Source organism: Garra rufa, chromosome 9, assembly GCF_049309525.1.
Source record: "Garra rufa chromosome 9, GarRuf1.0, whole genome shotgun sequence".
Classification (NCBI taxonomy): Eukaryota; Metazoa; Chordata; class Actinopteri; order Cypriniformes; family Cyprinidae; genus Garra; species Garra rufa.
The window spans coordinates 13361602-13382725 of record NC_133369.1 but is presented as its reverse complement, the minus strand read 5'-3'; the positions used below and the strand labels follow the sequence as shown (position 1 = coordinate 13382725).

Genomic DNA, 21124 nt, shown 5'->3' with positions numbered 1-21124 from the left:
AATACACTGAATGCACACAGAAATTGGCCGAGAACTCCTTTGAAGTTTATAACAATACAGTATGTTTAAAAACTCAGTGTTGAAGTCATACGCAGAGATGCCCTAAGAGTTAAAACAATGATAAAACTAACTACAAGTCTATTTGTTGTAGCTCAGCTCTATTTGCTCAGTTCCATTTCATTTAGTTCTAAGAAAACGTGTGTTATTTATTTTCCGATTGCTATTTTCTTGTGAGTAAAGTGTCTAAGATTATTTAAATATTTTTGGTGCCAGTAAAGTCAAGTATTTTAGTGCAGAAGATAGTATTTGCTTTCTAAACCTATTGCAACATTTCGATTTCACTGTTTCCAATGCTTCAGCAGATATGAGTGAGTACTGCTTTTGAATGTAAAATGTGCTTATACTTGCCCTTTGCTCTTTTGAAGTGCACATAGGCAGCAGCATTTAAAACAATAAACATAAGCAGAGCAATAGATAAGATGATGCAGCCAATCGCTGCGGCTGAAACTCCACTGCTGCTTTCTGTAGCTGCCACTGTAGATGCCACTAAATAAACAGAGAGGGTTATATTAACAGAAATGATTGTTTCACTGTTTTTTAATTATTTATTTTTCTTTTAAAACTGAAGGTTCTAAAGCATCACCTGTTGCCAGTGTTGTCAAGTTCTGCTTGGTTGTGTTGTCCGTGGGTATGAACTCAACACTTTCTGTATGAAAGACATTTAATCCATTGGATACATCAAAGGAATACAAACTAGCAAGACTTGACAGTCTGGATTTCACAATAAGGCACTAACAAGCTAAAGGCTTATATATGTGCGCTTTGACATTTCAGAAATACTGTTGTAAGCCTGCCCTACTTCTGTCTTGTTTATTCAGACCAACTGACATGGAAATTCTCCCCCACCACCCTAAAAAGTTAAATCTGACCTGTGTTTTAGTGAAATTATGGTAACGTTCCACCTCAGGGGGTCATGTACTACAACCTCAAATACACACAGGAAATTTGGTTGCTAAGTAATAAATTTGACACAGAAAGTTGGTGTCTGTAAATCAAATGTTATGATGAAGTCAACATGAAGTTACCCCTATTTACTATCATACTACATGTCCTGGTCTTGAATGATTCACCAGTGTATGTTACTTCAAGCAAAAATGGGTTACACTTTATTTTAAGATGTCTTTTTAACAGTGTAAATTATACAATTAATAAAAAAGCTCCCACAAAAATGAAAATTCTGTCATTAATTACTCACCCTCATGTTGTTCCAAAGCTGTTAGACCTTCGTTAATTTTTGCAACACAAATTAAGATATTTTCAATGAAATCCGAGAGCCTTTTGACTCTGCATAGACAGCAATTCAACTGAAACGTTCAAATGCAACTGGAACATTCAAATAGTAAGGACATCAATAAAATAGTCCATGTGACATCAGTGGTTCAACCTTAATTTTATGAAGCTTCAAGAATACTTTTTGTGCGCAAAGAAAAGAACAACATTATTCAACAATTTTTTACATTGTACTCTTTTTGGGCCTTGAAAGTAGTTGCATTGCTGTCCATGCAGTATGTTTTGTAACGTATGGTTCTCTTTAATGTGTTTCTGCATTCTGGTGTTTGTTCGCTGTTTTTGTTGGGATTTTTTTAGTCGTTGTCTGTGCAGATTGCGGACACCTGCTGCTGATTTCCGGGCTGTTGAGTAGCATCAAGATATAAGCGGTCCACAACTAACCAAGACAGGAGAGAGGGGAGACGATTCGTCTCGCTTGATGTTTTCCTTTATGTCTCCATTCCCAAACGATACTCAGACAAACAATGTAGTGAATATATTTGTGAAGGGTATTTGTAAAGAGTGGGGTGTCCCTTGTTTTTTATTTAAACCTTTCCTCCTGTTTTGTGGATAGACAGGGAGAAAGGTAAGCGAATTGTTTTTCTTTTGGGTATTTTTTTTTTCACTAGGTAAGTTAGTTTCTTTTCAAAATAGTTAATGGATTGTTTAGTTTGTTATTTTGGGGCTCCCATTTCCTGAGGTAAATTGTATTATATTTTCACTACTTATACTTTTTTATTATTATTGTCTATTAAATAAAAGATCACTTTATGGCTATCACTCTTTGAACAACAAAACGGTGTTGTGTCATGATTCTGGGTCTGGAGACGGATACATCAACATCTCCCCTCTTTCTTTTTATGGCTTGTTTCTATTTTATCCCCTAGACTAACTAAACGTAACAGCAGGGTTAGAAATCTCTCAGATCTCTTCAAAAATAGTAATTAATGACAGAATTTTCATTTTTGGGTAAACTATGCTTTTAAGTAATAAGTAATGTTAATTAACCACCATGCTAAAATTACTATACTTACACATCACTTAGTATAGGGTAAAAAGGGTTTGGTTCAGTTGCATATAATTGTGCATAATTGACCTAACTTATTGTTATTACTATAATTTTAACTTATATAATAATTAACTTTATAATAACTTATATTACGATAAGAAGTACGTTACATCTCCCAAAATGTCTTTGTAATCTTTAATCTAAATATAATAACTTGCTTTCTTTTCTTGCGACATCATGTAGGCCATGTGGACTGCTTGGAAAATTTTTAAACTAAAAATTAAAATCAAAAGGCTATTTAATGCTGTTTAAACAAACATGCATATTCCAATCTGATATGTAAAGTTCACTTTTTATCTTTCAAACCACTCCTAATGAGTAAAAATGGCCCATTCTATTTATTTTCCCATTGAAAATACTGCGAAATACTCTGTAACATGCCGTTTTACAATCTAAAAAATGCTGGGTTGTTTCAGCCCAACTTTGGGTCAAATTTAGACTAACCCAACTGTTGGGTTAAATTTTTCAATACAATTTTAACCCAAAAACTGGGTTAGTCCGAAGTTGACCCAAAGTTTAGTTGAAACAACCCAGCATTTTTTAGACTGTACTGAAGTAAAATGGGTTGCAAACTACAATTCGCCTTTGTGTATGCTATTTAGCACTTGCCCATTAAGTCTACAGAATGTGTATATAGTACCTGAACACACAACTCCGGCATCTTCCTTATGTCCACAATAGTTACTGGCAGTGGTGTTGATTGAGCTGCACTCCCATAAGTTGCTCTCAGAGCCGTTGCATTTCATTTTACTGATGAGGATGGAACCCATCCCAGGCCCAAAAAAGTCCACTCTTGTTGCAAAACCACATCCCAGCTGGGCACATAATACATGTCCACTATAGATGTCAAAATCATCATCACATACTGTTCCCCAGCTCCCAGAATGCAGCAGCTCCACCCGTCCAGCACAGCGATCACGTCCTCCAACCAACCGGACAGCCTGGTGCTCTGGAGAATAGTGGTCAGCCGAGACAAAGCACAATTACAACAATGAAACAAAAAGTAGAACACTTATCAAAAGATCTCTGAGAAGATCTCAGATGACTCACCGCAAATTACTTTTGTTGCATTCGTGCAGTCGCCTTTTGTGGCTGTAGTGCAGTTGTGCAGTTTTGAGTCTCTCAGGATGCAGTCTGCAAGACAAGTGCCATTGTGCACTGTTGCAGTCATGCTGTGCTCGAAAACACGGCCACAATTTAAACGTTCACAGATTTGGAGAGCAAGCTTGCTCTTTTCCTGAGCATCCAAAAGGTTGAGGGTCACATCAACTGTAGTGTTATTGTAAAAAGCCCTAGGCACACCAGAGCAGCCCTCGGAGAGACTTAGTGTGGAGAGCTCAACTAGTTCAGAGAGACAGAAAAAAACATTAAATGATTTCATTGAATCATCTGCCTTAACTTTGAATGAATGCATTCACTTTTTTATCTTTACAGCATACTGCGATGAGTCAGAGAATTTTCCAACATCGCATCCTGGCGCTGATCTTATCTGAGTGTTGATTCTGTTCTCAGTGTTTATTTCTAGTACATCAGACACTAGACTTTTATTTAGACCCAAACAGCAAAGTGAATATCTAAACCGTGGGGCATTGTTTTGTGTTGCAAAACGTTGTAGCAGTACACTGCAACACAGCCACATCCCGTGAGTCACTTCCTGTGGAAATGTCATATTGTAGCATGGAGGACACCGGGGAAAGAACTTTTTTTTTTAGAAAGTTTATGACATTGCCTCCGCAGTGTGGTTTGAGTGCATGAAGTTCTCCTGATTTATAACTACAGGATGCAGATTGTGTCTGTGTCTATCATTTGTGGAATTGTGACTCATTCTGAAGGTCTTGTTTTTGGGGTGACTTCTCAACAGGGTCAGAGGTCACTGGTCTGATGTACCAGAGTGGTGGTGAAAAACACTACCGTTCAAAGGTTTGGGGATTTTTTTTTTAAATGAATTATTACTTTAATTCAGGAAGGATGCATTAAATTGATCAAAAGTGATGGTAACAACATTGTTATAATAAGTTACGAATAAACGCTGTTCTTTTGAAGATTCTATTCATCAGAGAAAAAAAAATGTATCAAGGTTTCCACAAACTGTTTTTAACATTGATAATAATAAGAAATATATTTTCTGAGCAGACAATCAGCATATTAGATTGATTTTTGAATGATCATGTGACACTGAAGAATGGGTAAATCATAGCAGTAAATCACATTTTGTAGCATATTAAAATAGAAAACATTTATTTTAAATTGCAATTTCACAATATAACCATTTGTGACCCTGGACCACAAAACCAGTCTTAAGTAGGACGGGTATATTTGTAGCAATAGCCAACAATACACTGTATGGGTCAAAATGACAGATTTTTCTTTTATGCCAAAAATCATTAGGATATTAAGTAAAGATCATGTTCCATGAAGATATTTTGTAAATTTCCTACCGTAAAAATATCAAAACTTAATTTTTGATTAGTAACATGCAGTGCTAAGAACTTCATTTGGAGAACTTTAAAGGGGATTTTTTTCAATATTTTGATGTTTTTGCACCCTCAGATTCCAGATTTTAAAATAGTTGTATCTATATTGCCCTATCCTAATAAATCATACATCAATTGATATCTTATTTATCCAGCTTTCAGATGTATAAATATCAATTTCTCAGTTTTTTTTTTTTTGTTTGTTTTTTTTCAATCTCATTGTCAAAAAATATGAGCATAACATACTTCTTTAAAAAACATAAATAGATTTACCGGACCCCAGACATTTGAATGATAAAATGATAAATGGTAAAGAAGCACACAAAAACTGTACTGTATATACTGTAATATTTTAAGAATATTTTTTCTTATATAATATTTATTATTATATATACTATCATTTACTATTTTTTACAACCCTGTTAATAATCTGGGATGTGTATACAAATTAAACCCTGATTTGTGGCATTTCAGTCTAACACTAAACATTAAATAAGCACCAAAGTGAAAAAAAAACAGACAAAATGTGTATAATAAATACTTTTTAAAAACATCACTCAAAAGGGCTTGCTAGTTTGGAAGCAAATGTTAGTTGGTAAATTCCATTTTCGATAAAACACATATTTTTATTTTTGAAAAAAAAAAATTTGTACACAATATGGATTGAGATTATTTAAGCGTCTTCCTGTAATGCTGTAGAAAGGCTCAAAATTGTGTTAAATATTTTTATATAAAGCAATGTTTTTGTCATAATCAGTAATTACAGAAATTCTAAATTATGACGTTGTGCTTAATTGTTGGATATGGTCGAGAGATTGCACGGACATTTCTGTTTGACTCCAGCTTTTCTTTACGTTCTGCATGTATAATGCCTGTGATTGCGTACAGCGTTAACATCATTACATTATTAGTTCACATATTAAACGTGTTTAATGATGATAAAATGAATTGTAGCGTGCAATAAAATGAAGCGGTTGTCTCTGGGGTAGTAGATTGCTCTCACAGTTCTGTGCAATCTTGTGGTGGTCTTGCTGATTTCTTTTCTCTGTTCTGTTTGATGGTAGGAGGTTAGTCTCAGCAGGCTACCTCAAACACTGTTCTCATGCATATTGTTCAACATCTTGATTAACTGCTTGATTTTGCAGGCCTCTTTTAAATGAGCTTGCTTTTTTGATCGCTGCTAGATTTCTGCTAACTGCACACACTGATATAGACAAGATGCAGATGTAGACAAGATAGGAAAGATTTAAATGAACATTCAAAGGAATGTTTTTAGAGTAGAAGTAATCCTTCAACTTACTCGGTTTGTCTGACTGATCAGCATGCTTTGTCACACTCTTGGAAGGTTGGACATCTGTACCATTGAGCCCTAAAGATGAAGAGACAAACATCATAAGTTTTGCAGAGAACATGTTGCCTGAGGCCAGAAGGCAAAACTCACTGTTAGTCTAAAGCGTAAAAGTGCTTAAATAAACAGTCTTCCAGTTTGCTATCAGTCTTCACTGTCTGCAAAAATAATATTCGTCAATAAGCGGAACATAAAAACAACAAAGTTAACTTGGCAGTTTAAAGTTCGCATTCAAAGACTTGCCTTTGAAGACTTTGTCAAAACATGAAAATTTACAACATGGAATATGTTTGAAACGTAGATAAATCTTGACAGTTTTATACAATATGAAATTGTAGTTATTTATAACTAGAGGACTATTTCTTGAAAACCTGCTGTGTTAACGCAAAGTAGATAAAAGGGCTGCTAAACTTGTGTTTCAACACAGCATGGTTGTCTAAATTAGTTTCTCCATCTGCCTCACTCAGAGCCGACACTCGGCTTGGTCATTAAAGCGTACTTTAAAAGTCACAGTATGAAATTCATTCAGAAAAATGATAATTGCATTTGTGACTAACCACTATGTTTTCAATCTCTTGAGACATTATAAGAGAATATAAAAATATTCATTTTTCTTACAAAAATGGCTTGACGTCTAAGTCCGCTTTGGTACATAAAATTATTCACACAGAATGAAATAAATGTAAGAAATAACATCACTACGGATAATTTATACAATACACAATAAAAAAAAAATAATTACTTCAAATTAAGTAATTAAAATTAAAATTAAGTACTTAAAATTACATAAAATGAAGTGTAAACTTACAACACTCTAATAATTTAGTCTAAATAATTAAATCTTTTATGCTAAATAAAATCTAAATAATTTATGCTCATTCTAAAATATTACTCTTGGATTTAACATATAAAATGTGACCCTGGTCCACAAATCCAGTCATAAGGGTCAATTTTTTGAAATTGAGATTTATACGTCATCTGAAAGCTGATGCAAAAAAAATCTAAATATTCACCTTTAAAGTCCAAATGAAGCTCTTAGCAATGCATATACTAATCAAGAATTAAGTTTTGATATAGTTTCGGTAGGAAATTTACATAATATTTTCATGGAACATGATCTTAACTAAATATCCTAATGATTTTTGGCATAAAAGACAAAATTTTGACCCATATAGTGTATTTTGGGCTATTAATATACCCGTGCTACTTAAGACTGGTTTTGTGGTCCAGGGTCACAAAGGACAAACACAAATTAAGTTTTTAGTTTTATAATTAATAGTTTAACATTATCTAAAACAATGGGTTTGTTGTATTACAAAAGAAGATAATTAAAATGAACAAAACAAAATACATTTGCGCAAATTTTCTTTGAAGATTATGTGCACTATTTACTCAAAATACAAATTGTATGCTGTATTTTTGTCAAGATCAATGCATTGTTTATAACAGGGCTTTGGAGAAAATTTACAACAATTGACTTATTCCATTATTGAAACACTCTTCTATAAATGTAGAGCCTTGCAAATGTCTATAACACCCGTATGTCGTTGTACGCAATCTAAATGAACTATGTAGTTCTAAAAATGGCTGTTAGGAAAATACAGTGGTAAGATTTACCGTTCTTTATTTTTAGCCATCATATGCATTTGACAAATTAAGTCATTTTTCCTTCCATTCAATCTTCTGTGAAGTTCATCTTATTATTTACCAATGTGTCATAGTGCACTGAAGTGCATCAACGAATCTCCGGTTGCACTTTGTTTAAACAGCTCTTTAGAAAAGCGGCTAAGGAGTCGAGGCATCGCTGAACTTTCTTTTATCACTTTTTAAAAAAGCCTTCAGGTTGCATTGTGCTGCATTAGTTAAACTGAGCTTTGTTTCAACCACAAAGCGTGTCTTACACCAAGTCTTTTGTTGAAAGTGCACATTTGATTTCCATCTATGATAGTGATTGTCTCTCAAGAGCGGATTGTGCAACACCCTTTGAGAATTTAACAACCTCTCTGCTCAATTAGCACTGACTTAATAGAGAAAGCGCTAGGTTCTTTATTAACTATTATAATAAGTTTTAAAAACTGCCAGAATATTGAATATTACAATTGCAAGCTCTCTAAATGAAAGACCTAGTCTGCCTACACAAAGCATACACCAGAACCATTTTACCTTGAGACAAGGACCAAGCCTGGAGAACAACACACAGCAGCAGAAGAGGCATCTCTCAGTCAGTCAGCCTAACAGCCAAAGCTTTCTGTTCGTCCCTGACAGAGAATTACTCTGACTGAAAAACGTGACCCTGCACCTTCAGCCTTTGGTGTTTGTGCAGTTGCTGCATGTGGTTTCCACTACGGGGCGAATCTGAGCATCATGCCTCACAAATGCACTCCCTACCACAAATGCACACTCTATTTTGCTACCATCACAGGTCAAGTACCCATGTTTGCGGTGTAGAAGTTTTCACTTCATTTTGGACTGTTCCAAAGTGTTTTTAGCGGCTAATGGAGTTATTTTGATTCTGGCAACATTGTGAAACCATTTTCATTTCCCTTCAGTTCATTATGGAATTTTATTGAGTTTCTTTGAGTAGTCAAATAAAATGCTCAAGCTAGGCAGAATCGATTAAGAATTCATCATGAAGCCTAATTCATCTTCATCACTGGCCTGGCATGCAATTAATGAATTGAAGGGACGATAAATACAGCTGTCAGTACATGAATTGTCTATTATTATCGTCAAGCCTAAATTACAATTTTAAGACATTTTTACATGAAAAGCAGTCCTATTGGACTTCTACAGCATTATAGAGATATTTTGGCCCAAAAATGTTTGGGAGTGGAGAATAAAGCCAAATGCAAATAATAATATCCATCTAGCAAAATAAATAGGCTTTCAAAATGGTGGAAAAAAGGCTTCCCATATCATTTGTTGTTGACATCAAAGGCCATGTGTCCAATCAAATGTTTTTTTCATGTAAATGTATCTGTCATTTGGTACACGCCAGCCAAATTAGGCAGAGAAGCCAACATGGACAGGTTGCAGGACATACCTTCATCTTTAAAAACTATAAATAAAACAGTGCAAGGTGAAAAGCAAATATGACAAAGACTACATTAAATATGGGTTCACTTGCATTGAAAATAGTCATTTGTTTGTGCCAACCACAATGTGTTTGGTGGTAAATTATTGGCTGCCAGTTTCAACGGTGTAGAGGCCAATTTCTTTCTTGATAACAGTACTGTGTTAAATTGTTACTTGACTTAACTTTTCCAATGTAAAACCAGTTAAGAGTCATTGTATACTGTATTTTATTTTATTTTATTTCTGTGATTTCAAAGCATCATTAATTTATTTACATGACCCTTCAGAAATCATTAATATTCTGATTTGCTGCTCAAAAAACATTTACTATTATTATTGTGTTGAAAACAGCTGAGTAGAACTTTTGCAGGTTTCTTTGATGAATAGAAAGTTCAGAAGAACAGCATTTATGTGAAATAGTAATCTTTTGTAACATTATAAATGTCTCTTTCATCACTTTTAATCAATTTAAAGCATCCTTCCCTCGTCTGAAAATCTACTCAATTGTTATAAGTATTTATAATAATAATAATAATAATAATAATAATAATAAAATGTTTCTTGAACAGAAAATCAGCATATTAGAATGATTTCTGAAGGATCATGTGACACTGAAGACTGAAGTAATGATGCTGAACATTTAGATTTGATCACAGAAATAAATGACATTTTATAATATATTTAATTAGAAAGCAGTATTTTAAACAGTAAAATAGTGCTTTTGCTGTATTTTAGATCAAGTAAACGCAGGCTTGCTGCACAAAAGAGAATTCTTTGAAAAACATTTGGAAAACTGTTCAAAAACTTTCGACTGGTAATGTTGAATATAATATCCGGCTGCTTGCACTGGGAAACTGTAGAAAATGCTTTATGTCGACTATCGAAATGACAATATAAAATAACTTGACCTTTCTTTCATGTGGACTTTAAGTGTGGTGATCTAACCATATTTTTGGGGATTACTCAAACTGAGACTCACTCAGACGTTGCAGATCTAATGCAGCTTCTACCCACAGAATGAACTGAGCCTTATGGGGTGGTGGCTTAGTGGTTAAAGACCTGACCTGGTTGACCGCACAAAGAGAGCACCTTTAAAGATTATACTTTAACTTGCAATTTCATTGTGTATAAATTTCATTAAAGGAAAAGCAAGCACCTCTCATATGTATGTTTTGTATAAAATGTAAAAACCTAGCTCATCTAATCTTCTAATTTAGTTGTCCTAGCTAGCTGCATATCTGTGCACAACCACAAGGGGAAGCTCTAGTGTTATCAGATGATTTTGAAATACAGTTAAAATGTGTAAATAGGACTAGTGTCCACTATCCGCTATTTATAATCTTTAGATGTGTGAGTACACATCCGTTTCATGTTGGTATGTGATTTCAGGCAGACTGCTGCGGCTGCATTGGCAGCCAGAGGAAAGATGATTTGCTGGTCGAAACACTGCTGAGTAAAAAAAAATTGCTGTGATGTGATTCACTTTGGTGAATTTAAAGTTCGAAAGAACAGCATTTATTTGAAATGCAAATGTTTTAAAACATTCTCAATGGTTTTACTGTCACTTTTGATCAATTTAATTCATTCTTGCTGACTAAAAGTACTTGAACAGTACCATAATTTTAAGGACAAGTGACACATTTTGATGGATAAGATATCTTCTAGATATCTTCTGTAGCTTCTGAAAGGCAGTACTAAATGAAAAAAAAAAAATATTTAGGCAAAATAAGAAAAATGTAAACATCTTCATTCTGTTCAAAAGTTTTCACCCCCGGCTCTTAAACATGAAGCATAAAGAGTCGAGGGGTGAAACTTTTTAAATTTAATGATTAGGGTAAATTTAACTGATTTTGTCTTCTGGGAAACATGTAAGAATATGTGGCTTTTGAAACGCAGTACTAAATTTAAAAAAATATCTATATTAAGACAAAATGAGAAAAATATACAGATCTTCATTCTGTTCGAAAGTTTTCACCCCCAGCTCTAAAGTCCCTCAGCTGTCCTCAGTGTGACAGTATGAATTTCAGAATCTTACAGCCATTGTTGTAAAGGGTTCAAATACACAAAAATGCTGAAAAACCAAAGAATTTGTGGGATCTAAAGGATTTTTCTGAAGAAAAGTGTGCAGGACTTGTGAACAATCACTAAATATGTGTGAGTATATAATGCAAAGTTCAATCATGTCTCTTTTCACAGGCAACCAACAACTACTTTCTTTCTGAGATCTTGACCTATAGTACTAGAAACAACGTTTCTATGAAATATCCTGAAGCTAGAATTTTGTGTTTACATGATAGTGAAAATTAATAATCAACCAGCTTATTAATAATTAAAACTCTAAAATAAACCACAAATATAATCTTTCCTGTGGGATATACTTTTGTATCATTTAAACTGCCTATTCTGTCACTCCTTTGGTCCTGGTTCTCCAATGAAAGCATGACAACAAGCAAACTGTCCAAGTGAATTGGCCTCAACAGACTTTACTTGTGACTTGTGAACAATCACTAAATAAAAAAATAAAAATAAAAAAAACAGCTATGAATTATTCAGGTAACAACACAGTTTTAAGAATCAAGTGTATTTAACTTTTCAAGGGTGTCATTTTTATAAATTCAACTTTTTTTTTCTTGTGGACTATATGCAAACATCCTTTATGTGAAATATCTTATTCAGATCAGTAATAAATAAAAAATAACATGCATTTTGTACTATCCCTCTTATTTTGGTAAATAATTAACATTGTGCAGATTCTGCAAGGTGAATGTAAATTTTTGACCTCAACTGTATATTAAAATGTATACTAATGCCCTCCAATTCCAGTTTTACTTGGTTAGTTGGTAGCGAACAAATTTTCAGTCACAAGATGACTTCATTGAGAAATTGCATTTCTGAAAAGTGTTACAGAAGACCGGGTATGTTGCCATGGACAATAGTCAAATATTGAGTACAACAGACTAGGGTTGCAAAGGGGTGGAAAATTTCCAGTAAATTTCCGGAAACTTTCCAAAAATTCCAGGAAGATTTCAAAAAAATCTTGGAAAGTTTCCAAAATTTCTGGAATGTTTCCAAAATTTAATGGAAATTTTCCAAATGTTTGCAACCCTACAACTGACCAATTAGAAGTAAGTATTCCTTGTATAAGTAAAGTGTAAAATAAAACACGTTTAATAATTAAGTTATATTAAATTATGCTCTAAAGATGAGAGCATTTGTTCTACAGGCACAGTTCATGCAGGCTCCTCCAGGCTCCTCCTGGAACTCATTTTCCAAGAAACATCTTCAATAAATCCACTTATCGGAGGTCGTGCCACATTAGCTACCAAACAACAAATGACTATTGTGGCATGAAACAGATTTATAGTCACACTGACTGAGCTGAAATTGCAGGTTATTTTATCAACAAATTGAGGAACACAGGTTAGCAGCTGACTGGAAAATAATTTTGACGGACATAAAAATCTCAAGTGTCGATAAAACAAAAATCTAATTCAATATCTGGAAATGTCACTCTATAATTGTTTGATTGATAAAACAAACATGTTCATATGCTGCACATCACACAATGTTTTTCAAGACGCTGTCAACATTTTGCTTTTGTACGGCCTGTTATTCTCAAAAGCGAATCTGGTTTGAATGAAATCCGCTGCAGGGTATTTTGTTGGAAATAATCTCATTCTCAACACTTCACTAAAATTTTGTGAAAATCAGTGACAGCAGTGTATTTCATCCAGTACACCTACAGCTCAGGTCATTCAGGTGACATTTTGTTAATAGACTTTTATTTTTACTCAGACCCCCACACAGACCAACCAATTTCACAATTATCCATTATGACACAGTATGTCATTTTATACTATTCAATAAGGAGTTCTCTGACCTCAATTAAGGCATATAATGCAAAGTTCAATCATGTCTCTTTTCACAGGCAACCAACAACTACTTTCTTTCTGAGATCTTGACCTATACTAGAAACAACGTTTCTATGAAATATCCTGAAGCTAGAGTTTTGTGTTTACATGATAGTGAAAATTAATAATCGACCAGCTTATTAATAATTAAAACTCTCAAATAAACAACAAATATAATCTTTCCTGTGGGATATACTTTTGTGTCATTTAAACTGCCTTTTCTGTCACTCCTTTGGTCCTGGTTCTCCAATGAAAGCATGACAACAAGCAAACTGTCCACGTGAATTGGCCTCAACAGACTTTACTGTCATAGAGCTGGTGATGTTTGCCTCTTTATGAACAGTCCATGACTAATGCAAATGGTAATGCTTCATTCTTAATTATCATGACAATTTGCATGTTGGTGGCAGTAATTAAAACAGAACACAACAGGAATGTAAAAGGATCTTGAGATTCCTCAAGTGTTCTTGCAACACTCACATGCCAAAGAGCAGCCTATACCACAAAACATTCATTAAAAATGAATCATTTCATAAATGATTCATACATAAGTGCATAGAAAGAACGTCCCTGACCAACATTTGAAGGATGAGACATCAAACCTATCTTTTTTTTAACCTTAGTTTCACTGAACGGTGTTTGCCTGTCAAATGTGTGATTACATCTTTGTCCTCTTTTCCATTGAGGACACACACACACACACACACACACACACACACACACACACACACAGAGAGAGAGAGAATATTATAGTCATATTCTTGCGCATCCTATTTTATCAAAGTCTTTTCACTTTGCATGTTTTTAATATACTTTTGCAGGTTTTTCTGACAACTCATTATTACATGACAATTAGATGACCTGATGTAACCAGACTAAGAAACACTTCGACTAAATGTCAAAAATAAGCATCTTCAATGTAACTCCACCCAGAGTTGTCACTGACAGTCCCACATTATCTTAACAATCATAAGGTATAGCCTATACCTACATTTATGGTCACAAAGTTTACATAATCTCCAAAATGTTAATTATTTTACCAAAATAAGAGGGATCATACAAAATGCATGTTATTTTTTATTAAGCATTGATCTGAAAAAGATATTTCACATAAAAGACGTTTAGATATAGTCCACAAGAGAAAATAATAGTTGAATTAATAAAAAATTACCCTGTTCAAAAGTTTACATACACTTCTTAATACTGTGTTGTTACCTGAATGATCTGCAGTAGTTCTTCAGAAAAAGCATTCAGGTCCCACAAATTCTTTGGTTTTTCAACATTTTTATATATTTTAACCCTTTCCAACAATGACTGCATGATTTTGAGATCCATCTTTTCACATTGAGGACAACTAAGAGACTCATATGCAACTATTACAAAGGTTCAAATTGTCACTGATGCTCCAGAAGAAAAAAACGATGCATTAAGAGCCAGAGGTGTTAACTTTTGAACAGAATAAATGAAGATGTGTACATTTTTCTTATTTTGCCTAATAATCATATTTCTTTCTATAAGCTATAGAAGATACGTGCACGTTTCCCAAAGGACAAAATAAGTTACATTTACCCTGATCTTCTTTCTTCTAAAGCATCAGTTAGCATTTGAAACTTCTGTAATAGTTGCATAGTCCCTCAGTGTGAAAAGACGGATCTCAAAACCATACAGTCTTTGTTGGAAAGGGTTCAAGTAGACAAAAATGCTGAAAAACCAAATAATTTGTGGGACCTGAAGATGTTTCAAAAGAACAGTGGGCAATTTAACTGTTCAGGAAAAACAAGGGACTCATGAACAACTATCACTAAACAAAAAAATATAAGTACACACACAGCAGTGGATCATTCAGGTAACAGCACAGTATTAAGAATCAAGTGTATGTAAACTTTTGAACATTTTTATAAATTCAACTATTATTTTAAGTGGACTATACGTAAACATATTTTATGTGAAATATCTTATTCAGGTCAGTAGTAAATAAAATATAACATGCATTGTGTATGTTCACTCTTATTTTGGTAAAAATAATTCACATTTTGCAGATTCTGCAAGGTGCAAGGTGTATGTTTGACCTCAACTGTATGTGACTCCATACCACCGAAACAAAAAGCCTGTTGGTGCTACAATTTTTTTTTCTTTAACAAGTTAAAGGCAATAAATGAACAGCTTGAGCTTGTACACAAACAAGTGTTCACGGGCAGTAAATTGCAAGTTAGAATTGAGCATTCTTTCAAAAACGGACTCGTTTGTGTCAGTGAGAACAAAGCAGTGTTCTTACCCTCCAAAAATGGTGCAGATGAAAGCTCACTTGCCAGATCTGTGTATTTGTCAGGTTTTTACAGACACTACGCATGATTACAAACATTACACTGCTTTTCTACAAAATCTACAATAGCAGTAGATGTTAAATAACTTACATTTTAGACAGCTTCTTTGTTTTTGACAGATGATTCCTCCTCCTTTTTCTTTAAGGTTTTATGGCAGCTAGAATTCAATTTGCATTACTGCCATCTTCTGTCCTGTCTTAAAATCTATTTTTATTTTAGAATCATCTTTATTAAATAAACATTTCCTATCTTGCACTATCTGTACATGTCTTTAAGTTTCGTAAATTAATGAATGAGAGTTTTCATCAGTTGAGTGAATGATTTAATAATGCACTCTGCCATGTTTCATTCTTGAATAAATCAGTTGAGTGAATTATTCTATCACTGAATTAGAAATAATACATAACCAAATTACTTTTATTATTATTTCTAAGTATTTATATGACACAAATATAAATACTGGACTAGAATGACATAACGTGCCATCACACATTTAGTTCCTCACAACTGAATCACATTTAAATTAGATAAACCAAAGGCTGAGAAGCTAAATGGATTAAGAAACTGTCTGTTTCTGAATGCTGTCACATCTAACAGCTCTTTTTGACATCCTACGCAACGCATGCATTCTGCTCTGCACAACCTTACTTTGTTGCACAATCTACTAGATTTCACCATGAGCTGCAACACAGTGCTGTCCATTTCTTATTGCTCTATGCTGATCTATTATTTGTAGTGTACTTTAGCATTTTTGATGGTAGATAGATACACAGTGCTGTAAGCTGCCATGATTTTCGCAGTTGTTGAATTACATCATGGTTTTCTAAAGAAGAACAAAAAATTGGCCATTGAACCAACTTGGCCTGTAAGGCTAAGCTATCAAGTGAACTTAAGCATTAGTAATGAGTCTCAAAAAGGTCATATTATCATAACTGAACTGACAAAAACTGTCTTAATTGACCTTGTCATAAGGAAGATCAATTGGCACCCGTGGCGCAAAAAAAGCTAGATAGGGATAATCTTTTAAATGCATTGAAAGTACAGTTTTGACTTGGTGTCCTTAATGTATTCAGCATCATTGTTCCAAGAAAAAGCTTCTTTCACTTTTATCCTATTAAATGCTGGCTCAAGCCTTTGCTCAACTGCACAACAAGAGCAAAATAATAATTACCACACAACGCAAAAGAAGCACAGCAGACTCCTTACAATAATTGATTAATTTGCTTTTTTTTACTTTGTTGCAAATGTGTTCAATTTAGACAGTAATTCGTGTTTTATTCCCCGGATGTCTCAGGAAGATGAAGATGAACTGTGCAACACAGTAATTGTGAGTGTCTGTGTTTTTGTTCGAGGGCACTTGATGTCAACAACATGGCATTTCTAAGTCCCACTTCTTACTAATGCTATTTACTTGTTCAGTAAATCCTTTATGTACGACACAGTTCCCCTGGCAACCCTGTATGACGCTCAAAGAACAATCTTCATGCTATCTGAACTGCCACATGTGTGAGACAGTGAGATCGAACTCCCTCTGTCTTTAAAAGGGTCCTATTATCCTGTTTTAAAAGTCTTTATTTTGTTTTGGGGGTGCAGTAGTTTTCAATCCTGGTCCTGGGGACCCACAGCTCTGCACATTTTGTATGTATCCCTTATCTGACACACTCAGTTAAGTACATGGATCTCTCTTCTAACGGGCTGATGAACTGCATCAGGTGTGGTAAATAAGAGAGACACACAAAATGTGCAGAGCAGTGGGTCCCCCAGGCTGGCACAAATGGCTTGATTAGTTCCGGGTTGTGTTGTGATTGGTTAATAATTTTAATTGGCGAACAGCTTAGACTTCCCAAAAGCAGCAAGCTAGATTAAAGTGATTCTTATGTTTTAAATATGGATAATTTTCTTACAAAAACACATTGGATGTCAGGGCTCGGGTTTGATCGACTTCTCTTTTCTGCTGCACTAAGTTTTGTTTTTGTTTTTGTCTGCAAGTGCTGACAGCACTCAGCTGATTGTGTTTCGCAATCAGTGCGGTCGTGCACGTTCTCGCAGCTGTTTGTCATTTTCTTATTAATTCCTCATTTAAATGTCTTGTTTTCACGTCTTTCTTTGCCAGTGTGTTTTGTTACTCAAGCTTCACTTGCACGTTTTGCTTTGTTCTCTTAGTTATGTTGTGTTGCTTTTTGTTTTTTCATTTATTTAGTTAATTCTGTCACTGCCTGGATTATTCGCACTTACTGGCCAGCTGCTTGCCCTCCTCTCGTTCTGGACTGCGATTGATGTTTGGTTCTCCATCCTTTTCTGCCTGCCTGCATGGACTGTAAACGATGACGGACAGTACATGATGATTTGACTCTCGTCTGTTCCTGACCATCGTGTGCTACTTCCAGTGGTGCAACCGCTCATCTGCTGCTTGATCTCCGTCTGGCGGAATGTGTTGCGGCTTTCCTGGAATGTGCCGCTTGGATCGCTCTCTCTCTTGCTGATCCCGGCTTGATTATTCATAGTCCTCTCATCGTCCTGCTGACCTAAGTGAGTAAATAATACGCTACAGCAGTGTTGATCCTATCGTCAGCCTGTGAGATCACCGATACATAATATTATCATTACTGTGCTAATTAATTTTATTATTTACATGCCCAAAACCAGCTCCAGCATAAAGTTAGTGAAGCTATCTACACTGTATGATAAGTAAATCTCTTACCACACACTGCACACATCTACTGCGTGGCACCGACGTGGCAACTGATGATCGTCACTCCAGTCAATGCTTGTGTTTACATCAGCCACGGCTCCGCATGTGTTTCACCTCTTTATACCGCACATATCAACGGCGTGGCTCCAGCACGGCTACCGGAGCAGTTCACGGACAATTTAGTCAATGCTTGCATTTATAAAAGCCGCCCTGCGGCTCGCTGAAGCATCCCAGAAGCGGCTGTCCATACTACATTGCTAAAGTTAGGCGAATCCCCCATCTCGTCCCTCCCCACCCTCCAATGATTCGAATTTCCGTAGGCAGGATTTATGTTGTGACATCATAGCATCCGAAAACCAAACACTGTAGTTCAAAGGAGACATTTGTTGAAGTTCTTGAAAAGGGAGTTTTTAAAAACTAAATGTCTTCCCATGGAATGGAATTTGAGATTTTTTTAACTTTGTAGATGTTTTTTGTGCCCCAACATTCACACCACACACTGACTAAAATTCAAAAAGTAAAAAAGTATAATAAGACTCCTTTAAAGAAACAGCTCCCCCAAATTGCTAAACTGTACTCACCCACACCCAAAGTAAGCATTACATCAACTGCTGACCAATGGATTCTCTACAGCAGGGATCCTCAAATCTGGCCCACGAGATCCATTTTCCTAAAGAGTTCAGCGCTAACCCTAATCAAACACACCTGAGCATGCTAATCAAGGTCTCCAGGATCATTAGAGAATCACAAGTAGGTAAGTTTGATCAGGGTTGGAGCTAAACTCTGCAGCGCATTGGCCCTCCAGGGTAAGATTTGAGGAACCCTGCTCTACAGTGAATGGGTGCCATCAGAATCAGAGTCCCTTTAGATAACCCTATGGATATGGCTTGTTTATTAAGATATCACGAGAAATGTAAGAGATTTTTTTATGCCCAAACATACACACCACACACTGGCTAAAATTCAAAAAGTAAAAAAAGTATAATAAGACTCCTTTAAAGAAACAGCTTCCCCAAATTACTAAAAATGTACTCACCCACAGGCCATCCAAGTTGTAGACTTGTTTCTTCAACGAAACAGACTTGGAAAAAGTAAGCATTACGTCAGTTGCTCACCAATGGATTATCTAGTAGTGAATGGGTGCCATCAGAATGAGAGTGCAAAAAATGGATTGATTTCTTACAAAAACAAGTTTTTTACTTCACAAGACATTAATTAAATCAACTGGAGTCATGCAGATTACTTATAAATTGTGATGTTTTATTAACTGTTTGGAATCTCATTCTGATGGCACTGAAGAGGATCCAACTTTACCCACTCAGCATGTTAACAATGTCAGCTGCACCATTATCTTCTTGGACAGGCTCGCATCCCAGTGGCTATTTTCCTCACAAAACCTTCCTGCAATGGCAGAGGGATCTGCAAAATAGAAGAAATATGGAATCTGCAAAAAATGCCTTTATGGTGTCTGAACAAATAAAGCAGAACATCACTGTCAGCAAAGTGCAGCAGAATATGAGTGAAAATAATTCACTAGCAAATGCAGTGGTCAGGTGACTTTTAGTATATTAACTTGAGACTTGAGGTTTAAAGAGACCAGGAGTCGAAACGAAGTAAAGAAGCCGGATGAAAAACTCGAAATGTGTCTGTTTATCAACCAAGGCTTCAAACTAACAGTACATTAGACCACAGACGGGGGATATAGATTTTGAAGGACAAATTTTTTTTTTCAAATGGCCAGGCTGTTAGCTGCATTTCAGCATCTCTTGAAAGCTTTTGCACGTGAGAGATGTGTACTTTATCGTTGGGTTGCTGCACAAGAGTATGTGGAAAGGTAAATGCGCAGTTGTAAATTAAATTTCTAATGACAGAGTTGCATTTTATGGGTGTTTTCACACAGCTTTCAGATATAAAAAAGAGCTAGGAGTGTGAAGTTTGTTACTGCTTTGAGGTTTTACTAGCATGGATTTTGAAAACATTTCAATGAGGGCGGGGAGAAAAATCTTACTTCAGAATGAATAGACATGTAGGATCCAGGATACACAGAGATGAATCCCTTTAGATATGGCTTGTTTATTAAGATATTACAAGAGATTTTTACCAGATATTTTATATTTATATGTTCTATTACCAGTTTTCCAATACAGATTTTTTTTGTGACCAGGAATATGTTTTTTTTTTATCATGTTTTTTTTTTTTTTTTTTAATGGAATAATATCCAAAACATACAACAGCATTTTAGTGTCACATTAAAAAAAATAAAAAAAATGACAAAATTATTTTAAAAAATTTGAGAAAAAAATTCTAAATATTAAGAGAATAAAGTTTAAATTACGAGAATAAATCCAAAATATTTTGGAAATTACGTCGAAATTACGAGAATGAAGACAAAATGTTTCGAGAATAAAGTTGCAATTTCGAGAATAAAGTCAAAATATTTAAAAAAACAAAATTGAAAGCTAAGACTCTGGAATATCTTCCGGTGCTCCCAATCCAGGCCATTTACATGCAAAAAAGGCTAGAATATAATCTCAAAATATTATACATTTATTCTTGTAATTGCTGTGAATTAATACTCGTAATTTTGACTTTATTCTCAAAATATTTGGACTTTATTCTCAAAACATTTCAACTTTGTTCTCGAAACCCTTTGACTTTATTCTCATAATTTTTACTTTAGTCTCGAAATATTTTGACTTTATTCTCATAATATTTTGACTGTATTCTCGAAACATTACGACTTTAATGTTGTCGTAATATGGTCACACCATGAATGAATAAACAAACCTTGTATTTTTTTCCAGTCTCCTATTGTGAAAATATCCACAAAACTCCTTTTATAAAAACTAAACTGTATCCTTAAAACTTAAGTCATGAATTAAAAAAAAAAAGTTCTCAGATT

The 21124-nt window shown here is 34.7% G+C and overlaps 1 protein-coding gene across 1 annotated transcript; it reads right to left on the bottom strand.

The window, feature by feature from the left end:
- Positions 1 to 230: 230 nt before the first annotated feature.
- Positions 231 to 19643, bottom strand: LOC141343333 (antigen WC1.1). The gene is made up of 7 exons (XM_073847930.1): positions 19541 to 19643; positions 17766 to 19303; positions 6173 to 6241; positions 3449 to 3739; positions 3039 to 3347; positions 644 to 706; positions 231 to 546 (listed from the first exon to the last, which is right to left on the bottom strand). Exons 2-7 carry the CDS (start codon positions 17899 to 17901, stop codon positions 356 to 358), a joined length of 1059 nt encoding a protein of 352 aa, XP_073704031.1. The 5' UTR covers positions 17902 to 19303; positions 19541 to 19643; the 3' UTR covers positions 231 to 355.
- Positions 19644 to 21124: the final 1481 nt, after the last annotated feature.

Coding starts and splice junctions, on each gene's coding strand:
- LOC141343333 (XM_073847930.1), bottom strand. CDS start 17,901: ATGGTCAGGAACAGACGAGAGTCAAATCATCATGTACTGTCCGTCATC. Junction 707..3,038: donor TGCCGGAGTTGTGTGTTCAG/GTACTATATACA, acceptor TCTTTCATACAG/AAAGTGTTGAGTTCATACCC. Junction 547..643: donor CTTGACAACACTGGCAACAG/GTGATGCTTTAG, acceptor CTGTTTATTTAG/TGGCATCTACAGTGGCAGCT.